The following is a 26,423-nucleotide window of genomic DNA, read 5'->3' on the forward strand; positions in this document are numbered from 1 at the left end:
ATTAAGCATCCCAAATAACCAAAACAAATCAACTTAACATAAAAGTATGTATTACCCACCTCAAATCGGCCGGAGAACTCATATTGGAATTTCTACCTTCCAATTTTTCCGTAACCTTTTCCATCTCAGAATTTCTGAACAGGACATGGATTCTATAACATTAGATAAAATTATCTATACTACACATATGCAGATCAATTCCAGATAAATTAAGATCAAATCAAGGTATGGAATATATCAATTTTGGGTTGGAAAATCACCTTGAAATTTCAGTGGACAGAGCCAGTGGCAGTCTTGCAAATAAACTGAAATGTCTTACAAAACACTGTTCATATGAATAGTGTAATTTCCCTTCCTACTTTAGACTAAAGTAATACCACTTTGGCGAGAAAACCAGTCAAACTTCCCTCTGTCCAAATCGCGATTTCTCATCGTAATACTGCTGGTAATGGAAGAGAACCCGAGACACCAAATCTCGGAGGTCTTCATCTCGGGCCTCGTCGATCGTCTGCTGCTGGGCCGATAAGAGCTCATCGAGGAAGTGTTCTTACCGGACCGGCCAGCCCTCGTAGAATGCCTCAAATGTGTTCGATGCATTGCCGCTGTGAGAGCCGTTTGTCATAACCAAAACAAAAACAGCAAAGCTTTCTGGGGCTTTAATGGCAACGAAAAACAGAAAGGTGGGTGGGATTAAATAGGAGGTGGGATTCGAAAGGTGGGGGATTTCTTTTGGGATTTTGGTTTTTGATTTGCTTCGTGGGCAAGTAATGCTAATGGGTGAGGATACTGCGAGAGCAAGGTTCATGAATTTTGTTTTTTCAGAGAGAGAGAGAGAGGAAACCAGAGGAGGTGAGGCTCAGACGGAGAGGTGTGTGCAGGTAGCCATTAGAGAGGGAACCGCCCGGGGGGGGGTTTGGTTTGGGGCTGCCCGGATGATGGGGCAACACGTCTCGAGGCTGCCAAGTGGAGGGATTGCGTGAAGCCAAGTCATCGTTTTTGGGTTTTTTTGGATGGGTGGGTGGGGGAGTTTAAACCCTCAGGGGGAGGGATGTCTTTCTAAAGAGATAGGAATTTATCGTATATTGTACAGTTAAATTTTGTCATGATATACGATAAACTGATAAACTGATGTGATTGGAGGATTATCGAGATCCTCTCTAAATAGGCAATGTTTGCACTGGTGCAAGTTGGGGAAGTTGTTAAACGGCAAAGTACAAAAGAAGTCTGAAGAAGGGATGTTTTAGTTGTCAGTTGCGGTTCGGTTTGAACTGGACTATTTTGATACGATGGAACTCTTTTTTCAATTGTACATTAGGGCACGCTTACTTACTTTTCGGATGTGAGTTAACAATGGATTTCATTACCTTTTTATTCCTTGCATTTTAGTAAACGCATGATTTCAGGAGTGAAAATTATACTCATACTTTCCATTCTCGTTCTTAGTAAGTAAACAGACCACTATTGAGTTGGATAGCGGTTAACCATATTGTTCTTCCATATAATAGTATACAATTTACTTGAGGTAGCATTTCCGTTGCATGAAAGACTCATATAAAGGGGATAATCTATTCTAAGGGAGGGGGCTAAAACGACTTTTTGGATACAACATTATTCTGCATTTAAGTGGCTAGTTTAGGTCACACAATGGGTCAACCACTTACTAGATATTAAACTCAACACAAAAAATAACACGTTCTTGCTATTAATGTAAATCAAACTCAGAACCTCAAACTTACAAATGAAGAACAATACCTAGTTAGACTAAGTTGAACTTGATCTCAATTTGTTTCCCAGTCCTAGTCACTAAACCAGTCACTAGCGTGTATGATGATGGGAGAAAATAATAAAGTAGGGTGCAGGTGCAACTCCAAGCGGTTGCTGATTGCAGTGCAGTTGAAGGGTAAGTGACAAATTTGCCTTAACTTTTAGTGATGAGAGAAATTGGTTGTTGTGGAGCAAAAAATAATCATAAGGCAATATGTGGATCTTTGGGTTAAAATGACAGAATTACCCTCGAGACATACCGGGATGCCTACGTGCGAGAAGCAGGCAATCAACCCTCAACCAAGTCAAATGTACACAAAATAGGTAATAATTCAAAACCTTTTCATTCATCCTTATCAAATCCTCTCCACAGTAACTTCCAAATCATTCCCCATTTATTATATTAATTAGCTAATCAATTAAGAAATTATTCTATTAATTAGCTAATTAATTAATTTATTGTTCAATTATTCCCAATTAAACACAAATCAAGAACCTAGCCCACAAAATGAACCAAGTGGCCGGTCATTTCTCTCCCAAAGGGGCCGGCTACACCCCTATAAAAACCCCATCATTCTCTCCAAAACGAGACTCCCAAGACTTTTGCTAAAATTCTCTAAAATTCCCAAACACTTTCTCTCTAAGTTCTAACTTTGGCATTGGAGGTTATTCGGCCAAAGCACCCCCCATTCATCATGGGCGCATAAGGCTCTTGGTCTTGACCTAAGGTGTTATTTATTTTGTAGGTGCAATTTTGTCTAAGAACAAGGAGGAAGAAATTTTCATCCACATCTGCCATGAGAAATGTTCAGTAGACAAGCTGCTTCACTGCTTGAATTGAGAAAATTGGTTCATAACGTGTCCAATTGCTGCAAGTGATCATCTTTTAAGAGATCCTGGTGTTGCCAATTGGCATTTTTGACCAGCCAATGATGGTTGTGGTGGCTTCTATGTGGCACAAAGATAAAAAAAAAACTCATTTAGAGGTGCATTTCAAATAACTAAAACCGTTTTTAGTGAATTGGTTTTTTAACCAAAATGGTCCCCAATATTTAAAATCAATAAAAGTAATTCATGTGATTGTCAACCGGCAATTATGGTTTTCTGTGCAAAATATCAAGGAAATTGAAGAAATCAATAGTTCAAGTGGAGGGGTTCGTTTAACAAAATTACCCTCAGTTTAACGGAGATTTTTTACGAAATGACCATAATGATTGACGATGAGCAATTTTATAGACAATTTCTATCGATTATAAATCACAGGAACCAAAGTGAGGAGTCATGGTATTCTCAGAGACCGTTTTAACTAAAAAACCAAACATTTTATCTAAAAGCGCTTTCAATCGTTTTAAAACGAATTTGGTTCTTCTTATCAACTCAACAACTCAACAAGTCTCAATTCTTTTATGCATGAAGTTGGAAATCCAATGAGGTTTGAACTTGTGTGGCGACCAACAATAAAACTATTTGTTAATTATTTATCCTCGTTAGTAAATTTGTGTTCTTCTCTTTGTCGTACATGTCAGAATGATTCGTTGAAATATACATTTAACAACTCTAATGTACTAAAAATGTATTATGCACATACGTACATATTGAAATACATGTTTTCCAATAATCTCGCTCACGCAAATGATCTAAGTTCTTAAGAAGAGAAGTGAATAATATTTTTGTAAATTCACACTTATATGACTCTTCACATTCCATAGAGCTTGATCGAAATCTGAATGGCTGGATCATCTAACAAAGGTTTTCATTTGTAGACCATAAGTTTTGAATCGCATAGTAATGGGATCTGTTCTTTTGACTACCCTAATCTCAGGGGAACGCTACCTAGCCAAAATCAATAAGCGGGGTGTATTCAATTGAGATTTTGAAAGATTTTAAAGAGTATAGCGTTGACTTACTGAGCAATCTTTAGCATGGAGTCCCCAATTCATACATCCATTTCACAATTTCGGTAGAAGATAAAAAGGTAATGCCGAGTTCATCTACTGAATCTTAAATCACATATGAAATTGGATTAACAAAGCTCCAAGAACACCGAGGAGTTCAAACATCCATAGATGCATGCCACATACAAAGATTACGAGTTAGAATTATGGAAGTCATTAATTCCTTAACTAGACTAGCCACAGAATGAGAGTAGGTTGGAAACACATCGAACGAGAAAGTACAACAGTCAAACATACAAGCAGTAAAAGGCAAGTTTCCTAAGAAAAATACCTGATTGTAATATTGGCTAAGCCTCAATGATGAACAAAACAAAATGATTTCCCGAAGCTAAGCAAAACATGACCTGCTAATTATCATCTTTTCTTGAAACCATACTTTTTGCGTTCATAGAACAGATCTGTTTTGGCACTTCCCAGATTCACAATTTTCGGGCAGCCATCTCTATCTTTCTCCTGCTGAGTACACTCTTTGCAGTAATAAGCATCAGAAATTCCAACCCCTCCACAAATAACACACCTTCCCTGGAAAGATCCATAGTTGCACTCATCGCAAACCCGAACAAGCGTGCAAGGGCGCACATAAGAGTCACAAATTACACACTTACCGTCGCACTTTTCACACAACCTTCCAATAGCTATTCCAGGTTGCTTCCGACACATAATCAAGTCAGGATGATGCTTCGCCATGTTCCTGCAACAACATTGTAAAATAAGCTTCTGTCCAGGGCCAAATCACAGTAGAAACAGAATCAAAATGCTAAAAACTCTATCCCCAAATTAACTAGAATCCTAGCCTAGCTGGCTGGCAGCCGACTTAGCTTTTGAGTGCCCCTCAGATGCTCCTGCATCAACTGATAACGCTAATGCACATTCAAAAGTTTCGACACTCAACCAATTTGCAAATCTGCACACTTTTTAACAATTTCATTCCAAATTGCAGGATGTTTATATTCACAAATCATGCAACTAATCGATCAACTACGAATATTTGCAAACTCTTTTACAACTATGCACAAAAATAATAAAACCCAAAAAAATCCAATACCCAAAAAACCCCATAACTCCAATACCCAAAAAACCCAAAAAATCCAAATTTTTTAATTTCTAATTACTCTTTCAACTTCTGGGTGCTTGCGATGTTTGCCTAATTCCCATCACAGAAAAAAAAATTGTGGGAATTAAACATGCTGTGAAAATAGATGAAACCATTAATAAATTGAACAGAACAGGAACCCTAAAACAGGTAATCGAATGCGCATTCAACTAGAAATTTGAATTTTAGATGGAAATAATCAAAATACAGCAGCAGTTTTCTACATAGGCGAAAACTGGAGAGGAAGAACGAGAAGCGAAAAGAGCAAAGCTTACCGAAGATAGCTGGAGAGGACTCGGATGAGAGGATGCTACTGTAAGAGGGGATCGGCGCGATTGGGGGTGTTGGGCTCGGCTGACTGAGAGAGAATCGGATAGGGGTAATGTTTTTTTATTTTATTTATTTGTACTTTTAAAGTTTCAATTAAAAATTGTTGCTTACTATTATGATCTAATAATATTCATCATCAGTTGTTAGTTGAGAGGTTTTAGTGTGACTCTCGTTAAAAATAAATTTAAACCATATTATTGTTAGTCAAATGTAAGACTTAACCCACTTTTTCAATAATATAATCGTTTGTTTAAAAAATTTCATATAACAAAATTTGTTTTTCTTATTTATTAATTTTATGTTGTAAAGGCGAATGATCGGATATAATAATATAAATTTATTTGTGGAAAACATAAATGAATGGAATAATGGGGTTTTGAGTTATACTAGCTTATTCATTTGCCTATAAATTCAACTCAAGCAAATGTTTTAGAAAGAACATGACACAATATAGAAATTCATGTAAGCGATATCAAGGCTAGAGAGAAGAAAAAAAAAGTGAGAATTATCTTTATACTCCTATTATTTGAAATAATGAAAGCCTAAAAACTACATTTGCAGTATTAGTTTTTAGTTAAATCATGACCATTATTGTCAATCTCTTTGAGTGTTTAAGCTTTGTTTTAGGAGTGTGCAAAACTTTGACAAACAATAGGCGTAACGTCGGGTTTAACTGTATCCACAAGGCTTAGTCGCATATCCTTTTTGCACACTGTATATGGGGCCGAATAGAGTATGAAAGACATCATATTTATATGTGCCTTGAAGCAATCTTTCATCCTTCGTCACAACCATGACCCACATGCTACAAAAAAAATAAAAATAAAAAGAAAAAATTCCAACAAAACTTGTGTAGTACATGCAACCATCTGGGAAGAAATATGTGACTAAAATGTTCTAAACTACTCAAGCATTGAGTTTATCAGATTCTAAATAGGATTGACATAACCAAGACAACTACAAATAGCTCTACACAAATAAGAATTTGAAAGCTTTAAGTCATACAAATGAAAACTTCTTCCGTTTAAAACAATCGTTAACATAAAAGAGGCAAGGTTCAAAGCGATGGTAGGAAAAGTAGAGAAAAACAAGAAATGAAAAACCACAAGCATCATATCTTTGTCATTCTTTAGCCTTCTTCAGCTTTGAGGTACGAGTCTCTAATTGTACTCATTTTTCCGACAACCATATTCAGAAGCATTCGCTCCCTGGGTGATATTGCACAGCAAGAGAGTCCTATCTGCATCACAACAAACAAGCATTCCTCTACCTTTTTTGCTTTCATGACTCCGCGATTGTTACGTCTGGGCAGCTCAGTCTTTTCGTATCTGTCATCGTTAACACTACCATCAACTTCGAGGTCGAGGAGCAATGAAGGGTCAACAACGTCCATGACATGGTCGGGCAAAGCCATGGCTACGAATTTGTAAATGCTTAGACCTTCGATGAACATGTCATCAGTAGGTGTTTTTCCCGTGAACATTTCTAGCAAAAGTATCCCGTAGCTGTAAACATCTCCTAGTATGGAAACTTGGCCTCCCATGCCGTACTCTACCGTGACATACATATAGACAATAAGATGTCACATGCAATGGACTATTAAAATTGATATCTTATTTCAGATTATTGTTACTTGTTTCTAGTAAAAAGAGTCAATAATATATCTTTAATAAATAGAATTTAATTAGTTGGTTTTTAGTAATAAGTTAATAATTAAGAACCGAAAAATGAAATTAGAATGATGGAATCTCATACCTGGAGGAATGTAACCTATAGAACCCTTTAGTTGCGATGACATTATTTGACTAAGGGAATGATCATTTGATGCTTCCAATAGGAACCTTGCTAAACCAAAGTCCCCAACATGGGCTACCATGTCTTCATCAAGAAGTACATTGCTCGGCTTTAGATCACAATGAACAATGGACGTTTCACAATGGTTGTGGAGATAATCTAATGCAGAAGCAACATCAATGGCTATGTTCAATCTTTGCATAAAATTCAATCTCTTACTTGGAGATTGCTCCTTATCTCTAGGATGCAACCACGAGTCAAGACTTCCATTTGGCATGAACTCGAAGACTAGACTTTTGAAGTCTTTACCATGATTATCAATGCTCGAGCATGCAGTTATGATCTTGACAAGATTTCGGTGCATGACACTTCTTAAAGCTTTGCATTCATCATTGAAACTCTTGGACGCTCCTTGTTGTTGAAGGTTTAATACCTTAACAGCAACTACCGTTCCATCGTTAGGAATTACCCCTTTATAAACAGAACCAAAACTTCCCGAACCAATCAAATTATCCACAGAGAAACCGTTAGTCGATTCAACAAGTTGTGAGTAGGAAACACCTAATTTCCAATCCTTATAAGAGCGTGAAGTTACAAGTCCATCACTTGAGTTTTTCAGCATTGAACGAGCACCAAGGAAGCATGATAGAGCAATTATGAATGCAAGTGCACAAGATATAGGGATGACTACTTTTAGGGAAAATAGTCCTCGAGATGAATGATGTTTATTTTTGGGGCATGCAGGCAAATGTAATTGTGGGGTGCCATCACAGAGCTTATGATTTCCAAGAACTGAGACACCACTGACATTTGAAAAAATTCCTTCTTTAGGCAACTCGCCTTCAAAATCATTATACGAAAGATTGAGATACTTAAGTGCTCCAAGCTTGCCTATGAATTCAGGAATCTGCCCAGATAACTTATTGCTTGAAATGTCAAGTACTTCCAAGCCTTTTAAATCTTTAAGAGACTGAGGAATTGTTCCTTCAAATTTGTTGTCGTCCAAGAACAAGCGCCCCAAGCTAGTACAACTGCCGATGGTGCTGGGGATTTCACCTGATAACTTGTTGTTTGATACATCTATTTCTGTGAGATGCACCAGATCACCCACATTACTTGGCAGTGAACCGGTCAAATAATTTTCAGACAGGTCCAAACCAATTGAAAGGGCTGAAAGCTCCATAAGCTTTTGAGGTATGCTGCCCGTTAGATTGTTATTCCGAAGTGCAAGTACTAAAAGGTTTTGGCAGTTTCCAAGACTTGGAGGTATACTTCCCTCAAAATTGTTTCTGTACATGCAAAGATCTATCAATGAAGTCATATTACCCAGGGAAGATGGAATTGGCCCATAAAATTTGTTATCAAACAAATACAGTTTCCCTATCTTCTCAAGCTTCCCAATTTCTACAGGGACAACACCTGCCAAATAGTTATTAGACATATCTAGAACCATAAGGTTTATAAGATTTCCAATGCCATTTGGGAGGCTTCCATGTAACAAATTTCTCCCTAGAGCAAGAACTTGTAGTTGGGTCGAAAGGTTGGCTATGGATCTCGGGATTTCTCCCCCAAAACGATTATAGCCAAGACCCAGATATTGAAGACTAGTACAATTAGTCAAGAAATTGAGAAAACTCAAATCACCAAGTTTTCCATTTCCCAATCGATTGACTGCAAAGTTTAGCCAAATTAAGCTTCGCAAGCTTCCGAGACTTTCTCCAGGGACTGTCCCCGTGAAGTCATTTACAGAAAATTCAATCTTCTGAAGTCTAGAAGCATTTGACAATGATACAGGAATATTTCCTGTGAAATTGTTTATACAACATTCAAATACTATGAGATTAGGAAGCAAGATGCCGAGATTTGGTGGTAGCTCTCCATGTACTTGGTTTACAGCAACACCGAACTTGTATATGGAAGAAATATTATAAATTGAAGAAGGGAGCATACCAGACAAATTATTCTCCCCAACGAGGAATATCTTCAAGGTTGTTATATGCCCGAGCTCATTTGGTATGCTTCCTTGAAAATTGTTGCGGGCAAGTCTAAGACTCCTTAAAGAAGAAAAATTTCCTATCCAACCTGGGATGGTTCCACTAAGATTATTTTTTCCAAGTTGTAGAACAGTCAAACTCAACCAGGAACTGAGTTGGCGTGGAATTGACCCAATAATCTTATTGGAATAAAGATCCAAAAATCTCAGTTGTGTACAGTGGGACATATTAGTCGGAATTTTCCCGCCTAAAGAGTTGAAAGATAGGTTGAGACTTTCCAGGGTACGTAGTCGACCCAATTCTTGAGGAATTTCTCCATGAAACTCGTTGATTCCCAAGCTTATTTCAATTAGACGAGTGAGATTTCCAATGGAAGGTGGAATGGAGCCTACCAGTTGTTTATCTTCCAGGTCCAGAATCAAGACTCTTTGGGTGGCACGGTGGCATGTAATGCCTACCCAACTGCAGAAGTGGATGGAATGATTCCACGAGCTCATGACACTGAGAGGATCTTCAGTTATTCTTTTCTTGAAGTCTAGCAAAGCCAAGTGATCAGATTCGTTTCCAAGCAGGGTAGGGCTGGGAAATGCTGCAGATTCCGGACATGTGCTCATCATGCATAAGACTAAGAGAAATAAGCCATGCAGGAATTTCAACAAAACCAGATTACGAATAGTACGTGAATGCTCCATCATTGTTCAAAGACAAATGGAGAACCAAAAAAATCAAAGTTTAATTTGCACAAAAGCACAAAAGAGAAGAAATCCTATCACATGTAAGAAATAACACTTGAGATTGGATGTCCCCAGAAATTAAGATAGACCAACTTAGTAGTAAGTCAACAGAAATTAAGAAATCTATTGGAAGTATTGGAAGGTCAAATCAAAATAAAGTGGCCGAAATTGGTGGAATAGTTGGCTTGTTTTGTCTATAGCTGCCTTGTTTTTCAACAGCTATACTTGTCTTTTACTTTGATAGCTATCAATGTTTCTGTAATGGCCGAAAGCTATGTGTGTGTATACAAAAGTTTGAAGGTGCGTGTAAAAGTGTGTATGTGCAAAGACTTTTGAACACCTATGTTTTGTGTTGGTCTTTGTAAAATCTCTATAAGAGGGATGTCTATGTATGTTTGTAATCAATCACATTCCAACAAAACCAGATTACGAATAGTACGTGAATGGAAAACCTGAAAACCAAAGTTTAATTTGCACAAAAGCACGAAAGAGAAGAAATCCTATCTCATCTAAGAAAAAGCACTTACATTGGATGGCCACAGAAATTAAGATCGACCAAATTAGTAGTTAGTCTGCAGAAATTAAGAAATCTTATCACATGTAAGAAAAAGCACTTGAGAAATTACGATAGACCAACTTAATAATTAGTCAACAGAAATTAAGAAATCTTAGTCCACAGCTTATAAGGAACGGAAGAGTCAGACGACTTTGTCCGCACCACGAAGCACGGACACGCCGGTTTTATGGCGTATCCCGTATCAGATACGGTTTGGGATACGACAAGCACACCCGATACGGCCCAATACGCATCGGATACGTATCTGAACGTATCCGTTGACCAGTCGACCTCTGGATACGTCGTCGATAAGCTTTCGATACGCGAATTCTACTGTCGGGATACGTTTTCAAGGATAATCAGACTATGGTGGGAGAGACTCTCACCGTGGACCGGCGTCTGCAACTGTGTTGGCTACGTCGTCTACAACAGCAAGGCTGCTGGGTAACTGGGTTTCGATTTGAACAATAGAACAGCTAAGGAGAAGAAGCAACCGTATTTTGGTGGGGATCTATTGAGAGAAGCAACGGAGAGAGAGCTTTACAGGTCAAGTCAGTCTTTCTTTTTTTTTGTTTTTTCTCACTGATTTTGATAGTATAACATAATTAATATATTAGATATGTTATGGCATCATGTTGGCATCTGTATCTCAATTAGGGGTGAAACTTGGATTGGGTCAATCCTAACTTGTCTATGCTTTATCCGATTTCAAAATTCGGACAATTGAGTATTTTTTTAGTTATAACCTGTCCAAACCCAACTTAAATTTACATACAATTTTTTATTTTTTTTTATTGGAGTTTGAAAAGAATTAGTTGTTCTTGGAAATAATTACAGAAAATTGGAATGGGAAAGTGAGGAAATGCATGTAAATGGGTTTGAGAAAATGACTTTTCTTTGGCGTTCGCTTTTGGCTTTCATCCTTTATGTGTACGTCTTCATTGGATGAGCTTTGTTTTCCTTTTTTGATCTTACTGATTTTTTTTTCTTTTCCCCCATTTGGGCTAAATAGTTCACAAACTTCCAAGCGATTATTGATAATCGTTGTTGTTATGAATAAATCTAGTCAATGACTTACTAAAACACCAATTCTCCATAGATTCTGCATAGCCAGAGCACTATTAGATGAAGCTTTGCGAGAAAAAAAAAAAGGGATAGACAGGGCTCACAAGGAAATTTGAGCTGAAACCAACAATTGTGCTGTGAACAAATTATGCTGAAACCAACAATTTCCAATACAAAATCCCAATTAAAAAAAAAGGGCAAGTATCAGTCCAAATGTCGATACCAAGAGGCTCCAAATTTATACAACCCAAGTATTCGAGCATAAAAATACACAGAAATGAATAAACAAATCATAAGAAATAATCCATTGATGCAATATCCAGTTTTCCAGCATACTAACAAGATAAAGCATCGGAATTTAATCCACCCCAACAAAAAAGAAATGGAATTTTGATTTTAAAAAAAAACGCAAATTACGAAGCTAAACTGAAAATTTCCAAAAAAGCAGAAAAAAATGGCGGCGATCGAATGCTTGGGAATACGATTTTACCTGAGAGTTGTTTATGGCTTTCTGCAAAAGCCGCTTGGCGAACATCGCGATTTCGAATTTGCAGCTGAAATCTTTGGCTTTCTGCAGAAGCAGCTGGATTGGACTAGCGGAGGAGACTTTCTATGTTTGTTTCAGTGATCATATTCATACCGATGGCGTTCCTACTCTTAAAGAGCTGTAAAAAATTTCGAATCAGTCAATGAAAAAAATTGAAAAATAAATGAAAAAAATAAATGGAAAGGTGCTTAGCCGTTGTTTAAGGGGTTTGTATCCTCCGCGGTCGCGATTATTTCACATTCGGCAATCCCGCCGTTGGAAGAGAAGGCAAAACGGAGTCGTTTTGGGCATGTTTGCTTGCATTTTGCATCATTTGGTTGACACAAAGCCATTACAAATAGAGTAGATGAAAGTAGACATCACCAAAAGCCGTCACGGAAAGCAAAAGAAAGCATTACCAATATCTTTTTTTTATTTTTTATTTTCATACAAGCAATTTTTTACATTGAATTGTAATTTAATTTGATTTACAAGAAAGCACTCGACTGGGTACACGGAGCACATTTATTTTACTCAAAGTCGTTACGCCTATGTCTATAAAATATAACTTGTCATGTATCAACAACTTATTCTCATTAGAGCAAATTTTATAAAGGAAACCGAACTAAACCAAATTAGTCACCTAGTTCAAATCATCAATTGATGGGTTATTGTGCCCACTTCTAGAGCTAACTTTGAAGTGGGGGTGGTAGTGGGTCTTGTCGAGGTACCAATCATTTGGGACATTATTCGACTCCTAAAAATGAATTCACTCCTTATTCCCACAATTATATTTTTAATATTTATACATAAATAATTTTTAAAAACAAGATATTTATTATTGACACTCTAAAAATTTAATTGTGAACTAAATTTTTATTTAGAAAGATAAAACTCTTACGAAAAGTGCATAATTAAATTTTAATATGCCAATAATAGATCTCAAAAGGAAAATAAGAAGAAAAAGTTGTAATGCACATTCATAAAAACTTTTTAGCTAAAATGGTATTTGAGACTGGATAACTTCTCATTTTGGTATTTAAGATTTGAAATCGATAAAAGCAGTCCCTCAGTTTGTTTACCATCAATCATTTTAGTCATTTTGTGAAAATTCTGTTAAATAAGGACTAAAATTACAAAAATACTCTCAAGTTAATAAACAATGGGCAAAATGATTTGACAAGAATTGAGGGTATTTTGTCATGTTATCCTTATTTAATGCTGATTTTTCATAGAATGACCAAAATGATTGATGTTGGACAATCTCAATGACTACTTATATCAATTTCAAATCTCAAGAACCAAAGTGAAGATGTGTGTCAATTTCAGAAAGCATTTAGATAAATAATAAAAAAAAATCATTAAAAATGATTAGCAAGAATAGTACAGGCCCAATGGGTAAAACGGAATATACTACAAGCCCAATAGACCTAACGGACAAAAAATAGGAAAAACTAAAATGGACCGACAGTACCCGACAATCAATTGCTTAGTCTATTTCAACAACAATTCTATAACGACCAATTTCTCTGAAAAACAAATAAGGATAAAACTTCCGTCCACTCATACAGTGACACGGGGTATAGCTAATACGGGCGCATAGTGAAAAATAAGTAATGCGATGCTAAATTTTGTAAACTAAATGACATAAAAGTTGATAAATAAATTATATTACTTAAACGTTTCATCTTTTATTAGTGATTTTTCATTTGATTTATTAATTTAATTTAATGTACAATTTTTTTTTTAGAAACTATTGCCACAACCATTTTTTATTATCTTTGGAACCTCATCGCTATCTCGACCTCCGAGCTCCCAATTTTCCTCCTCACCACCATGACAGTTCCGCCGTATCAGGGTAAACTATTCAGCTATTTGATTATTTTTTATTGGGTTTTAGTTCAATTTTTTTAGCTTTTATTTTATGAATTTTTAACGATCAGAAATGATGGATTGAACAATTCTATTTTTTTTACAAATTACAGTCATATGGGATCTCTTAGAACTTGGAAAGATCACTGTGAACATGGAAAATTCCTGAAACGAAAGAGACAAGAACAACGTGCACAAACAAATATTTGTATTTGATGATTTTGGGTTACAATATCTCTTAAATTTGATCCTCTGATTCAATCTCCGTAAGGTGTGTATTTGTGGATGTGCGATTGATCCAAAGGGCCGTTGGGCTTGATCTAAGGATGAACGTTCTTCAAGGGCCGTGGACTTGATCTTGAAGGTGGATTTGAGCGGATCTTCAAAGGGGCTTTTGGGCTTGATCTTTGAAGAACAGTGATGAACGGATCTCCAAGAGCTTTTGGGCTTGATCTTGAAGAACGGTTGGACGTGTGGATTTGTTGATGTTGTTGATCCAAGGGGCCGTTGGGGCTTGATCTTAGAAGAACGATGAACGAAGAACAAAGAACACTTTCTTCAAGGGCCGTCGGGCCTTGATCTTGAAGGTGGATGATTGTTGATCCAAGGGGCCGTCGGGGCTTGATCTTGGAAGAATGATGAACAAAGAACGAAGAACACTTTCTTCAAGGGCCGTCGGGGCTTGATCTTGAAGGAGGATTTGATGAAGAACGAAAAGGGCTTTCTTGATCCTTCGGGATTTGCTTGAGAGCTTCGGAGGTTCAGAGCTTCAAGGTGTAATATGAATTCCTCCCCTCAAATGAATGAATTAGCCTTCTATTTATAGAAATTTCCAAGGCCTAATTTTGAATATAATATTCCAGATGAAATAAGTCGTTTCTGCCAGGTGTTGATACGTGTCCTGTTTGATGACTTTTCCAACTTATTTCGATTTTTTGTTTAGACACACGCTACGTATAAAATTTATGTAATACATGAGCGTTGAAACTTTGATTTATCGGTCAACATTTATTTACCAAAATTTCGATGTCTACAATCACAACTTTGATGGAAATTATACTGAAATTTCGATTTTTTATTTTGTGGGTTAACTCTTGAGTTAGCATTTGGAATTAAGCTCTTGGTTTGAACTTGAAGCTTCTGGTTGTTGATTTGGGCATTCTGCAATTGTTATAAGCTGAGTATGTGGCTGTGATTTCTAATTTTCAACTCGGTTTAACGGTTGCTATTGTTTTGCTGGTGTCCCGCAGATGATGTTAAGAATAATGAGAGGACGAATTACTTCAATTCCCCTGCATTGGATGTCTCAGTTACTTTTCCGCAAGCAACGCGGGCTTCTACTTTTCCTCCCTGCAGTAAGAACATTAACCATCATTATATAATAGATATCGTATAGATAAACTTGTATGTGTGTCTATAGAGAAATTGTCTTTTGTAAAACAGTTCAGGATTTCCTCTTGTTATGTAACTTATGTGAATCCAGACTATTCATTCGAATTTTTCGGATTTGCTTATTCATCTTGTCTCACTTTTTGCATTCTGGTTTGTTTTTACTTTGTTTCTTTGTGAATATTTAGTACCTTGCTCGTGCACCTCTTTAGTTGTTGTGATTTTGATTTGTAATTTGAAGAAACGGGCAACTTCAGTAATTAACTTCCATATTCTTATCTCTTGGCCTTAAAAATTTACAGCTTCGGATTGTTACAAGATTGATGATCTATTGACACCAGAGGAGCAGGCTATTAGGTTGCGAGTAAGAGAGTGTATGGAGAAAGACGTTGCTCCAATTATGGCAGAGGCATCCCTTTTACTCTAACCATTTCTGCATTTCATATTAAGGCTAAAACAGTCAATATTTAATTATTTAATATACATTCATAAACAATGAGATTGATCTGCGAACTTGTTCTTTCAGTATTGGGAGAAGGCAGAGTTTCCATTTCAAATTATTCCAAAGCTTGGTGCATTGCGCATTGCTGGTGGGACAGTCAAGGTGCTTAATACATATCTTAATAAGTTATTTTTAAATCTTGCGTTCGATAATTTGTTGGATGTCCTGGTCTTTCTATTACGGCAAATGCTTTTGCTACAGCTGAAATTGCTAGAGTTGATGCAAGCTGTTCTACTTTCTTCTTGGTTCATTCCTCAGCAGCAATGCTTACTATTGGTTAGAATTTGGATAATTTTATTTTTGACCTTTTGTTTTATAAATAACCAAACCTTCACTGAAAAAAATGATGTTGTTGACAAGTCAAGACTTATAACCAGTGTTAATATTTCTGGACTGTCAAGAATAGCATTATGTGGGTCAGAGGCTCAAAAGCAGAAATATCTACCTTCTTTGGCTGAATTTAAGACTGTCGCCTGCTGGGTAAGATGCTCTTTTATGATATTTGTATCTAATATCTTTTTATGCTAATGTCAAGATACTCAAATCTGTTTATCTGCATGTTAAAGGGTTTGACTGAGCCTGACTATGGAAGTGATGCGACAGCAACAAAGGTCAAGGATTTCAACCTTCTCATTTGCTTCTTTATTTCTGTTAAATGGTATTATCATGCTCTTTTGGTTTTTGGGTGTCATGGCTCCGATCATGCTATATCACGTATTCTTGTGTTGTTGGGATCATCAGGTGGAAGGAGGTTGGGTACTTGAAGGCCAAAAGCGATGGATAGGAAACAGTACATTTGCTGATGTCTTGATTATTTTTGCTAGGAATACAACAACAAATCAGATTAATGGGTATGTAAAAAAATAAACATGCGAACAACCTCTCAATATGTGTTCGAAACTTGTTTGTTAAGCTTCAAAGCTATGCAGAATTTATGATTATTTCTTTCTGATTATGTTTCTCCTTGCCTCCAAATTGCTTTGGTGTTTAGGCCATCTCCAACTGAAGTAGGGTCAGAAGGCTCTCTTTGGCCCTATAGCCCTTCAAGAAATTAATATTTTAACGAACAGTCAGACCATTTTTCTTACCATCTCCAACCGAGGGGCTAGAGGGTCATAGGCCAAACATATCCCTGTGACAAAAAACCATCTCCAACCGAAGGGGCCAAAGGGCCATAGGACCAAACATAATTTATTATTTTAATTGAATTACTATTGTTACTTAAATTAAATTACCTCAATAATTTTACATTATGGATTGTTAATGTTTTTTTTAATGGAATAGGCGTTCAAGTTTTATGTTGTTAAATGTTTGTTTTAATGTTGTTTAAGTTCCATGTTAAATGTTTTTTTTTATTTTTTATTTTTCATGTTGTATAAGTTTTATGTTGTTTAATGTTACTTAATGTTATTTAAGGTTGTTTAATATTTTTTAATGTTGTTTAATGTTACTTAAAGTTATTTAAGGTTGTTTAATGTTACTTAAATTTATTTAAGGTAGTTTAATATTGTTTAATGTTATTTAATGTTGTTTAATAGCTTATGTAGTTATAGGAAAAAAATTAGAATTAATTTGTAAAAAAAATAATATATATAACGGCTAGTTGACGTCACCCTGATGTCAGCAACTAGCCGTTGCATTCAAATTACTGGACTGGCCCAAGGCTGGCTGGGTTGGGCTAGCCGGTTGGTCCTTTTCTCCTTTTTTTTTGACCCTTTGGCTTAGCCCTCGGTTGGTGATGGTTTTCATGTCATTTCGGGCTATTTTCTGTCTTATGACCCTCTGGCCGGATCAGTTGGGGATGGCCTTAGATGCCTAGATGCATCCAAAATTTAGCATGATGGTTTTCCGTAGCAGCACTCTCATGTTGAATGTTTTTTTTTCCTCCTTCTATTTCAGATTTATAGTAAAGAAGAATGCCCCTGGACTGACAGCTACAAAAATAGAAAATAAAATTGGTTTACGCATTGTTCAAAATGGAGATATTCTCTTAAATAGAGTATTTGTTCCAGATGAGGAAAGGCTACCTGGTGTTAATTCTTTTCAGGATACTAACAAGGTAAGCTGCAAAGCTGCGTTATTGCAATTTGTTTAATCTTCTTCTCCCTTTAGAGTAATTTAGGCATAAATTCTACTTCTTATTCGAGCTTATGTTTAATAAACAAGACATGTTTAAGCTTGACTAAAGATTCATCTTGGTTTTTGTAATATCTCTTTTTTCCCCTTTTGAGAGATAAGGCTTGATACTGCAATGCCGTTATCCCAAAGTATAACTCTGAATCTTCTTTCTACGGAGCATGGAGCAAAGTTTTTCATTCCGTTGCCCTAATATAAAACAGATGTGCTAAGGTCTCTCATTTCTCACACATGTGAGAGCGACACGTATAATGCTGTCTTCATGAGTATTTATTGATTTTATGTTGCTTTAAACAACTGAATACAGGTTCTTGCTGTTTCGCGTGTCATGGTCGCCTGGCAACCTATTGGTTTATGTATGGGGGTCTATGATATGTGTCACAGGTATAAAAACATGCCTAAGCTGCTCTCTCTCTCTCTCTCTCTCTCTCTCTCTCTCTCACATCTTCCATTTACCGTAATTCAAGTTTCCTCTGTATTAAGTCTAAATTATACGGATTTGAAAGGTATCGGAAGGAGAGGAAACAATTTGGAGCCCTCTTGCAGCCTTCCAGATCAACCAAGAGAAACTTGTCCGTATGCTTGGTAATGTTCAAGCTATGGTTCTTATAGGCGCCTCTGCAAGGTGTATGAGGCGGGTAAAATGACTCCAGGTCATGCTAGCATGGGGAAGGTAAGAAAAAAAGAAAAACTAATGAAAATGGCTTGAAAACTTTGAGTTTTAACGATAAGGACAAAATAAAGGGTAAAGTGAATACTACCAAGTTTGACTTTTTAGTATAAAAATGTGTTTTTTCGTTAAAGTCAATAATACCGCTAGTTTTTCGTTAAAACTCCCAAAAAAAATGACACCCTGATGCAATTACCTATCCTATTGCTTATACATTCAAAATATTCAAAATACTAAGTGGGTGCAATTTTCAGTCATGGATCACTCTGAGGGCAAGGGAAACGGTTGCTCTAGGGAGGGAATTACTCGGTGGCAATGGAATCTTATCTGATTTTCTTGTTGCAAATGTAATTTCAGTTGAATATCAAAATGCGCAACGAACAAGATTAACAAAATAATAAGAATATTATTAAACAAACTAAGAATGCCGAAACGGCTACAAAACCCTAAAAGACTACATTGTGACTAACTTATTGATTGAAACTAACTAATACAAGCACTACTATATATAGTGAAAACTAAAGCAAAATCATAATCCTTAAAGGATATAGAAAACTCTAATAAACCCTAAATCCTAACCCTTAAAGGATATAGAAAATTCTAATATCCTTGTCCCACAAGAAAACCATAAACAAAAATAAACTAATAACTAATTTTCCAACACCCCTCTTCAAACTCATGGCGGAACACAGACATGAATTTGCCAAAGTAGATGTGGACGCAAGACTCCAAATTCCAGTGCTGATTTCGATGCCGATGCCGATGCCGATGTTGATGCTAATGTCGTTGCAAGATTCCAATGCCAATGCAAATTCCAACTTCCAAACAAACAAACAAAAATTCAATTCACCACGTTCACAACGTCACTTGAGTGGTCTCCAATCTAAGCACTCAAACGATCGTCGCGGTGGTCAACAACAGGCTTCCTAATACAAGCCAAACAAACCATATTTCTTTCTTGCCCATGTGGGCCTTCAAACAAAAAAAACAATGTATTTTTTCCTTTTTTTCTTTTCTACTCTTTTTTTTTCTCTTATTCTTTTTCTTCCTTCCTTCTCTCTGCCTTTCTTCTGGCAAAACCAATTGCAGCAAACAAGGCTTCCAAAACCAATTGCAGCAAACAAAAAAAAACTTCTAGTGCAAAGTTAACCTGCAGAAGGGGAGTGACAGATCCGACTGGTAGGAGTCGGTGCGGGTACCGTGAACATGTGGATGTAGCAGTGGAGATGGTGGTGCGGGTTATCTGGGCAGATTGCAGTGCAATGGTGGCGACAAGAACGACTTTGACTACGGATGAGCGGAAGACGACGGACGAAACTAATACCCAGTAAACTAACAAACAAAACTGATACAAACAAATTGACAAAAATCAAGAACAGATTAAATCCCAAAGGATCAAACTTTGATACCAAGTTGAATATCAGAATGCGCAACGAACAAGATTAATAAAATAATAAGAATATTATTAAACAAACTGAGAATGCCGAAACAGCTACAAAACCTTAAGAGACTATATTGTGACTAACTTATTGATTGAAACTAACTAATACAAGCACTACTATATATAGTGAAAACTAAAGCAAAATCATAATCCTTAAAGGATATAGAAAACTCTAATAAACCCTAAATCCTAACCCTTAAAGGATATAGAAAATTCTAATATCCTTGTCCCACAAGAAAACCATAAACAAAAATAAACTAATAACTAATTTTCCAACACCCCCCTTCAAACTCGTGGCGGAACACAGACATGAGTTTGCCAAAGTAGATGTGGACGCAAGACTCCAAATTCCAGTGCTGATGCCGATGCCGATGGCGATGCTGATGCCGATGCCGATGCCGATGTTGATGCCGATGCCGATGTTGATGCCAATGTCGTTGCAAGATTCTAATGCCAATGCAAATTCCAACTTCCAAACAAACAAACAGAAATTCAATTCACCACGTTCACAACGTCACTTGAGTGGTCTCCAATCCAAGCACTCAAACGATCGTCACGGTGGTCAACAACAGGCTTCCTAATACAAGCCAAACAAACCATACTTCTTTCTTGCCCGTGTGGGCCTTCAAACAAAAAAAAAACAACGTATTTTTTCCTTTTTTTCTTTTCTACTCTTTTTTTTTCTCTTATTCTTTTTCTTCCTTCCTTCTCTCTGCCTTTCTTCTGGCAAAACCAATTGCAGCAAACAAGGCTTCCAAAACCAATTGCAGCAAACAAAAAAAAACTTCTAGTGCAAAGTTAACCTGCAGAAGGGGAGTGACAGATCCGACTGGTAGGAGTTGGTGCGGGTACCGTGAACATGTGGATGTAGCAGTGGAGATGGTGGTGCGGGTTATCTGGGCAGATTGCAGTGTGGTGGTGGCGACAAGAATGGTTTTGACTACTGATGAGTGGAAGACGACGGACGAAACTAATACCCAGTAAACTAACAAACAAAACTGATACAAACAAATTGACACTAATCAAGAACAAATTAAATCCCAAATGATCAAACTCTGATACCAAGTTGAATATCAGAATGCGCAACGAACAAGATTAACAAAATAATAAGAATATTATTAAACAAACTGAGAATGCTGAAACGGCTACAAAACCCTAAGAGACTACATTATGACTAACTTATTGATTGAAACTAACTAATACAAGCACTACTATATATAGTGAAAACTAAAGCAAAATCATAATCCTTAAAGGATATAGAAAACTCTAATAAACCCTAAATCCTAACCCTTAAAGGATATAGAAAATTCTAATATCCTTGTCCCACAAGAAAACCATAAACAAAAATAAACTAATAACTAATTTTCCAACACCCCCCTTCAAACTCATGGCGGAACACAGACATGAGTTTGTTAAAGTAGATGTGGACGCAAGACTCCACATTCCAGTGCTGATGCCGATGCCGATAATGATGCCGATGCCGATGCCGATGCCGATGTTGATGCCGATGCCGATGTTGATGCCAATGTCGTTGCAAGATTCCAATGCCAATGCAAATTCCAACTTCCAAACAAACAAACAAAAATTCAATTCACCACGTTCACAACGTCACTTGAGTGGTCTCCAATCTAAGCACTCAAACGATCGTCGCGGTGGTCAACAACAGGCTTCCTAATACAAGCCAAACAAACCATATTTCTTTCTTGCCCGTGTGGGCCTTCAAACAAAAAAAACAACGTATTTTTTCCTTTTTTTCTTTTCTACTCTTTTTTTTTTCTCTTATTCTTTTTCTTCCTTCCTTCTCTCTGCCTTTCTTCTGGCAAAACCAATTGCAGCAAACAAGGCTTCCAAAACCAATTGCAGCAAACAAAAAAAAACTTCTAGTGCAAAGTTAACCTACAGAAGGGGAGTGACAGATCCGACTGGTAGGAGTTGGTGCGGGTACCGTGAACATGTGGATGTAGCAGTGGAGATGGTGGTGCGGGTTATCTGGGCAGATTGCAGTGTGGTGGTGGCGACAAGAATGGTTTTGACTACTGATGAGTGGAAGACGACGGACGAAACTAATACCCAGTAAACTAACAAACAAAACTGATACAAACAAATTGACACTAATCAAGAACAAATTAAATCCCAAAGGATCAAACTCTGATACCAAGTTGAATATCAGAATGCGCAACGAACAAGATTAACAAAATAATAAGAATATTATTAAACAAACTGAGAATGCTGAAACGGCTACAAAACCCTAAGAGACTACATTATGACTAACTTATTGATTGAAACTAACTAATACAAGCACTACTATATATAGTGAAAACTAAAGCAAAATCATAATCCTTAAAGGATATAGAAAACTCTAATAAACCCTAAATCCTAACCCTTAAAGGATATAGAAAATTCTAATATCCTTGTCCCACAAGAAAACCATAAACAAAAATAAACTAATAACTAATTTTCCAACACCCCCCTTCAAACTCATGGCGGAACACAGACATGAGTTTGCTAAAGTAGATGTGGACGCAAGACTCCACATTCCATTGCTGATGCCGATGCCGATAATGATGCCGATGCCGATGCCGATGCCGATGTTGATGCCGATGCCGATGTTGATGCCAATGTCGTTGCAAGATTCCAATGCCAATGCAAATTCCAACTTCCAAACAAACAAACAAAAATTCAATTCACCACGTTCACAACGTCACTTGAGTGGTCTCCAATCTAAGCACTCAAACGATCGTCGCGGTGGTCAACAACAGGCTTCCTAATACAAGCCAAACAAACCATATTTCTTTCTTGCCCGTGTGGGCCTTCAAACAAAAAAAACAACGTATTTTTTCCTTTTTTTCTTTTCTACTCTTTTTTTTTTCTCTTATTCTTTTTCTTCCTTCCTTCTCTCTGCCTTTCTTCTGGCAAAACCAATTGCAGCAAACAAGGCTTCCAAAACCAATTGCAGCAAACAAAAAAAAACTTCTAGTGCAAAGTTAACTTGCAGAAGGGGAGTGACAGATCCGACTGGTAGGAGTCGGTGCGGGTACCGTGAACATGTGGATGTAGCAGTGGAGATGGTGGTGCGGGTTATCTGGGCAGATTGCAGTGCGGTGGTGGCGACAAGAACGGCTTTGACTACGGATGAGCGGAAGACGACGGACGAAACTAATACCCAGTAAACTAACAAACAAAATTGATACAAACAAATTGACACTAATCAAGAACAGATTAAATCCCAAATGATCAAACTCTGATACCAAGTTGAATATCAGAATGCGCAACGAACAAGATTAACAAAATAATAAGAATATTATTAAATAAACTGAGAATGCCGAAACTGCTACAAAACCCTAAGAGATTACATTGTGACTAACTTATTGATTGAAACTAACTAATACAAGCACTACTATATATAGTGAAAACTAAAGCAAAATCCTAATCCTTTAAGGATATAGAAAACTCTAATAAACCCTAAATCCTAACCCTTAAAGGATATAAAAAATTCTAATATCCTTGTCCCACAAGAAAACCATAAACAAAAATAAACTAATAACTAATTTTCCAACAATTTCCTGCTTATCTGTGGATTTAAAATTTTATATTTAGAATCTTTGGAAGGATTGGAAAACATATTACTTGTATACCTATTCCTCTGTCCTACCTTTGTCGGTAAAGGATTAGGTAACGTTTGCTATCGACTCCTTTAGTGTAGGAATCTGATTGCGTTGGATCTTAAACGTGCCATTGAGAGGCTGTTTCTTTTGCGAAGGGTGTTTGTTATATATGTACACCTTTTAGTTATTTCTGTCACCTTTTGAATGCATTCATTTTGTGGTCATCTTGCAGGCTTTCGGTGATTTGGAACCCATCTACACATTCGAAGGCACTTATGACATCAACGCCTTGGTCACCGGTAGGGAAGTCACTGGCATTGCCAGCTTCAGGCCAGCTGCATCGACCCAGCGAAGCCGTCTGTAGTGTAACCTCTCTGAATCTCTACTCCCTCCGCAAGTTTCCTTCATTAATAACGAGGTTGTCTGATGTCAAAAGGGATGAAGTGAATTCATCCATTGACAACCAAAAATAAGGATGCGTTATAAATTGTTGTTTATAGACATTGTATCTGTCACATTCCGGTCCGGGCCCCCACCACATCCCGGGCTCGACTCCACTGTAACACGATATTGTTCGCTTTGGACCCCGACCACGCCCTCACGATTTTGTTTCTAGGAACTCACACGAGAACTTCCCAGTGGGTCACCCATTATGGGATTGCTCTCACGCGAACTCGCTTAACTTCGAAATTCCGATAGAACCCAAAGCCAATAAACTCCCAAAAAACCTCGTGCTAGGTAGAGATGAGAATATACATATAAGGCTTAGAGGATCTACTCCCCTGAACGATGTGGGATGCTACAGTATCGGTATAGTTCTGAAAGACATAAATGATCCTAGCAGACCCTCGAATTATTCGCCAAAAAAGAGCCATACCTGGGCTTGTGCGCCGCCGGCATAACTCCGTGGGCGGACAAGTTTACGTCCAAATGAGTGACAAAGGAAATGAACTTTTTGAAACCTTATGTCCAGAGATTGCTATAACTCGGTAGTTGGGTCAAAGGAAAGCTTGCCAGGGGCGTCTGTATCGACCAGATTATCCTACCACAACAGAAGCAAAAGCAAAATTCCCGCCAAAAGTTGTTGGGTTTTGTAGGATAAGATTTTAACGGGTAGCTAAATGTCATAAGCAGTTACATCTTTGACTGTAACCTTCCAAAATGTCGTCTTCTCCCCCCTCAAGGCCAAGGGAGCCGTTACACGCCCATGAGTTTCGAAGACATTTTTAATCAACAACTGATGTCTATGAGATAAAAAGTTGCTCTTAAGTGCTTGGAGTTTGGTCTAATTGGCCTCTAAGTGAGAGAAATGTTTGACTAGAAGTGTCTGATCAAGTTTTGTTCTCTTGATCATCCGATAACCTTTCCTTAAGTGATTGGAATTTGATCTAATAGGACTCCAAGCTGGAGAAAAGTACGAGTAGAAGTCTGGTCGAGTCTCGTTCTATTAACCATACATTCCAAAGATCATACATTTCTTAGTAATATTTCTTGTGAGTCTCGTTTCATTGACCATACATTCCAAAGATCATACCTTTTAGTAATGTTTTTGGTGTCTAATCGAAATTTGTAAAGTGTTATTTTTCTATGTAACTAAAACAAATTGCATCATCATTTCCTATTCACTGCGTTCCAAATTTAAATTTATTATGTCCCAAGTCAAAACTTTCCATTATATCAATTATATTCAAAAACATATTCTTCATCCAAGCTCCATTGCAAAATGCAATCATATTAAATATAACATAATGCACATCTCAAAATTACCATTACCATCCATAATCAAAATTATTAGCCTAACCCACCATACATTTTCCTCCAAAATATAAAACTCAAAATTCTACCACCTACTACCAATTGGACTCCAACCACCACCGCCTCCGCTCGTTTCCCGCTGCTTCTCGGCGTCCCTCTCCAACCCCAAACTCCGAATCTTTAACTGAAACTGCATCACCGCCGTCAAAAACCTCACTGCCTGCCCCGAGCTCAGCAAATCCACCAGCTTTGTCGCCATCGTCGTCCTCAGCAAGTTGGCATTCTCCACCACGGTCTCCAATGCCGACTTAAGCGACTTGATCACCGCGTCGTCCTCCACTATCTCCCCGTGCCCGGCCCTCCCGTACCGCCGCACCACATCCATGAACTGCGGCGCCGCCACGCTCTCGTGAATCTTGGCGAGCTTGTCGTTGAGCGCGCGCTCCTCGACCCGGGTCGCCTCCCTCAGCCGGGCAATCCTGACCCGCTGCTGGTCGCTCAAATCGGGCACCGACTCGGTCACGAGCCGGAATACGATACCCGGTTTGTACCCGGCGATCCAAAGCAGGCTCCTTTCGTAGGAAGTATACCACGTCGGCGAGAAAACCAGTAAAACATCCCGCTGTCCAAGTCGCGATTTCTCGTCGTAATACTGCTGGTAATGGAAGAGAACCCGAGACACCAAATCTCGGAGGTCTTCATCTCGGGCCTCGTCGATCGTCTGCTGGGCCGATAAGAGCTCATCGAGGAAGTGTTCTTGCCGGACCAGCCAGCCCTCGTAGAATGCCTCGAATGTGTTCGACGCATTGCCGCTGTGAGAGCCGTTTGTCATAACCAAAACAAAAACAGCAAAGCTTTCTGGGCTTTTAACAGCGACGAAAAACAGAGAGATGGGTGGGATTAAATAGGAGGTGGGATTCGAAAGGTGGGGGATTTCTTTTGGGATTTTGGTTTTTGATTTGCTTTGTGGGCAAGTAATGCTAATGGGTGAGGATACTTCGAGAGCAAGGTTCATGCATTTTGTTTTTTCAGAGAGAGAGAGAGAGAGAGAGAGGAAAACAGAGGAGGTGAGGCTCAGACGGAGACGCGTGTGCAGGTGGACGCCATTAAAGAGAGAGAGAGAGAGAGAGAGGGGGGGGGGGATGTATATAACTGAAAGATCTCGGTGGGTTTTGTCTCGTAGTGAAGCCAGAGGAGTGTGAAGGAGTTCAAAGTGGTAGGAGAGGGGAAAGATGTTTTGGT

The 26,423-nt window shown here is 37.8% G+C and overlaps 4 protein-coding genes across 4 annotated transcripts; 1 reads left to right on the plus strand and 3 right to left on the minus strand.

The window, feature by feature from the left end:
- Positions 1 to 3,759: 3,759 nt before the first annotated feature.
- Positions 3,760 to 5,221, minus strand: LOC139187446 (PHD finger-like domain-containing protein 5A). The gene is made up of 2 exons (XM_008362069.4): positions 5,088 to 5,221; positions 3,760 to 4,410 (listed from the first exon to the last, which is right to left on the minus strand). Exon 2 carries the CDS (start codon positions 4,404 to 4,406, stop codon positions 4,074 to 4,076), a length of 333 nt encoding a protein of 110 aa, XP_008360291.1. The 5' UTR covers positions 4,407 to 4,410; positions 5,088 to 5,221; the 3' UTR covers positions 3,760 to 4,073.
- An 885-nt stretch (positions 5,222 to 6,106) lies between these two features.
- On the minus strand, positions 6,107 to 9,750 carry LOC103424001 (probable LRR receptor-like serine/threonine-protein kinase At3g47570). The gene is made up of 2 exons (XM_029098018.2): positions 6,898 to 9,750; positions 6,107 to 6,693 (listed from the first exon to the last, which is right to left on the minus strand). Exons 1-2 carry the CDS (start codon positions 9,623 to 9,625, stop codon positions 6,272 to 6,274), a joined length of 3,150 nt encoding a protein of 1,049 aa, XP_028953851.1. The 5' UTR covers positions 9,626 to 9,750; the 3' UTR covers positions 6,107 to 6,271.
- A 3,815-nt stretch (positions 9,751 to 13,565) lies between these two features.
- LOC103452966 (acyl-coenzyme A oxidase 4, peroxisomal) lies at positions 13,566 to 23,916 on the plus strand. Its single transcript, XM_070809471.1, is given in 15 exon segments — positions 13,566 to 13,669; positions 14,934 to 15,038; positions 15,375 to 15,481; positions 15,599 to 15,674; positions 15,725 to 15,850; positions 15,981 to 16,054; positions 16,141 to 16,185; positions 16,316 to 16,425; positions 17,474 to 17,633; positions 18,018 to 18,094; positions 18,217 to 18,242; positions 18,245 to 18,322; positions 18,325 to 18,383; positions 18,635 to 18,727; positions 23,659 to 23,916. Coding segments are annotated over 15 exon segments (1,290 nt in total). The 5' UTR covers positions 13,566 to 13,647; the 3' UTR covers positions 23,791 to 23,916.
- A 1,169-nt stretch (positions 23,917 to 25,085) lies between these two features.
- On the minus strand, positions 25,086 to 26,307 carry LOC114822890 (protein ZW2-like). Its single transcript, XM_070810031.1, has 2 exons — positions 25,725 to 26,307; positions 25,086 to 25,604 (listed from the first exon to the last, which is right to left on the minus strand). Exons 1-2 carry the CDS (start codon positions 26,194 to 26,196, stop codon positions 25,267 to 25,269), a joined length of 810 nt encoding a protein of 269 aa, XP_070666132.1. The 5' UTR covers positions 26,197 to 26,307; the 3' UTR covers positions 25,086 to 25,266.
- Positions 26,308 to 26,423: the final 116 nt, after the last annotated feature.

Source organism: Malus domestica, chromosome 12 (assembly GCF_042453785.1).
Source record: "Malus domestica chromosome 12, GDT2T_hap1".
In the NCBI taxonomy this organism is placed as follows: domain Eukaryota; kingdom Viridiplantae; phylum Streptophyta; class Magnoliopsida; order Rosales; family Rosaceae; genus Malus; species Malus domestica.

Excerpts from the sequence above, each read along its gene's own strand:
- LOC139187446 (XM_008362069.4), bottom strand. The coding sequence starts at position 4,406 with ATGGCGAAGCATCATCCTGACTTGATTATGTGTCGGAAGCAACCTGGA.
- LOC103424001 (XM_029098018.2), bottom strand. The coding sequence starts at position 9,625 with ATGATGGAGCATTCACGTACTATTCGTAATCTGGTTTTGTTGAAATTC. Across the intron at positions 6,694-6,897 it reads TATAGGTTACATTCCTCCAG|AGTACGGCATGGGAGGCCAA; the intron begins GTATGAGATTCC and ends ATGTCACGGTAG.
- LOC114822890 (XM_070810031.1), bottom strand. The coding sequence starts at position 26,196 with ATGAACCTTGCTCTCGAAGTATCCTCACCCATTAGCATTACTTGCCCA. Across the intron at positions 25,605-25,724 it reads TTGGATCGCCGGGTACAAAC|TCGCCAAGATTCACGAGAGC; the intron begins CGGGTATCGTAT and ends TCAACGACAAGC.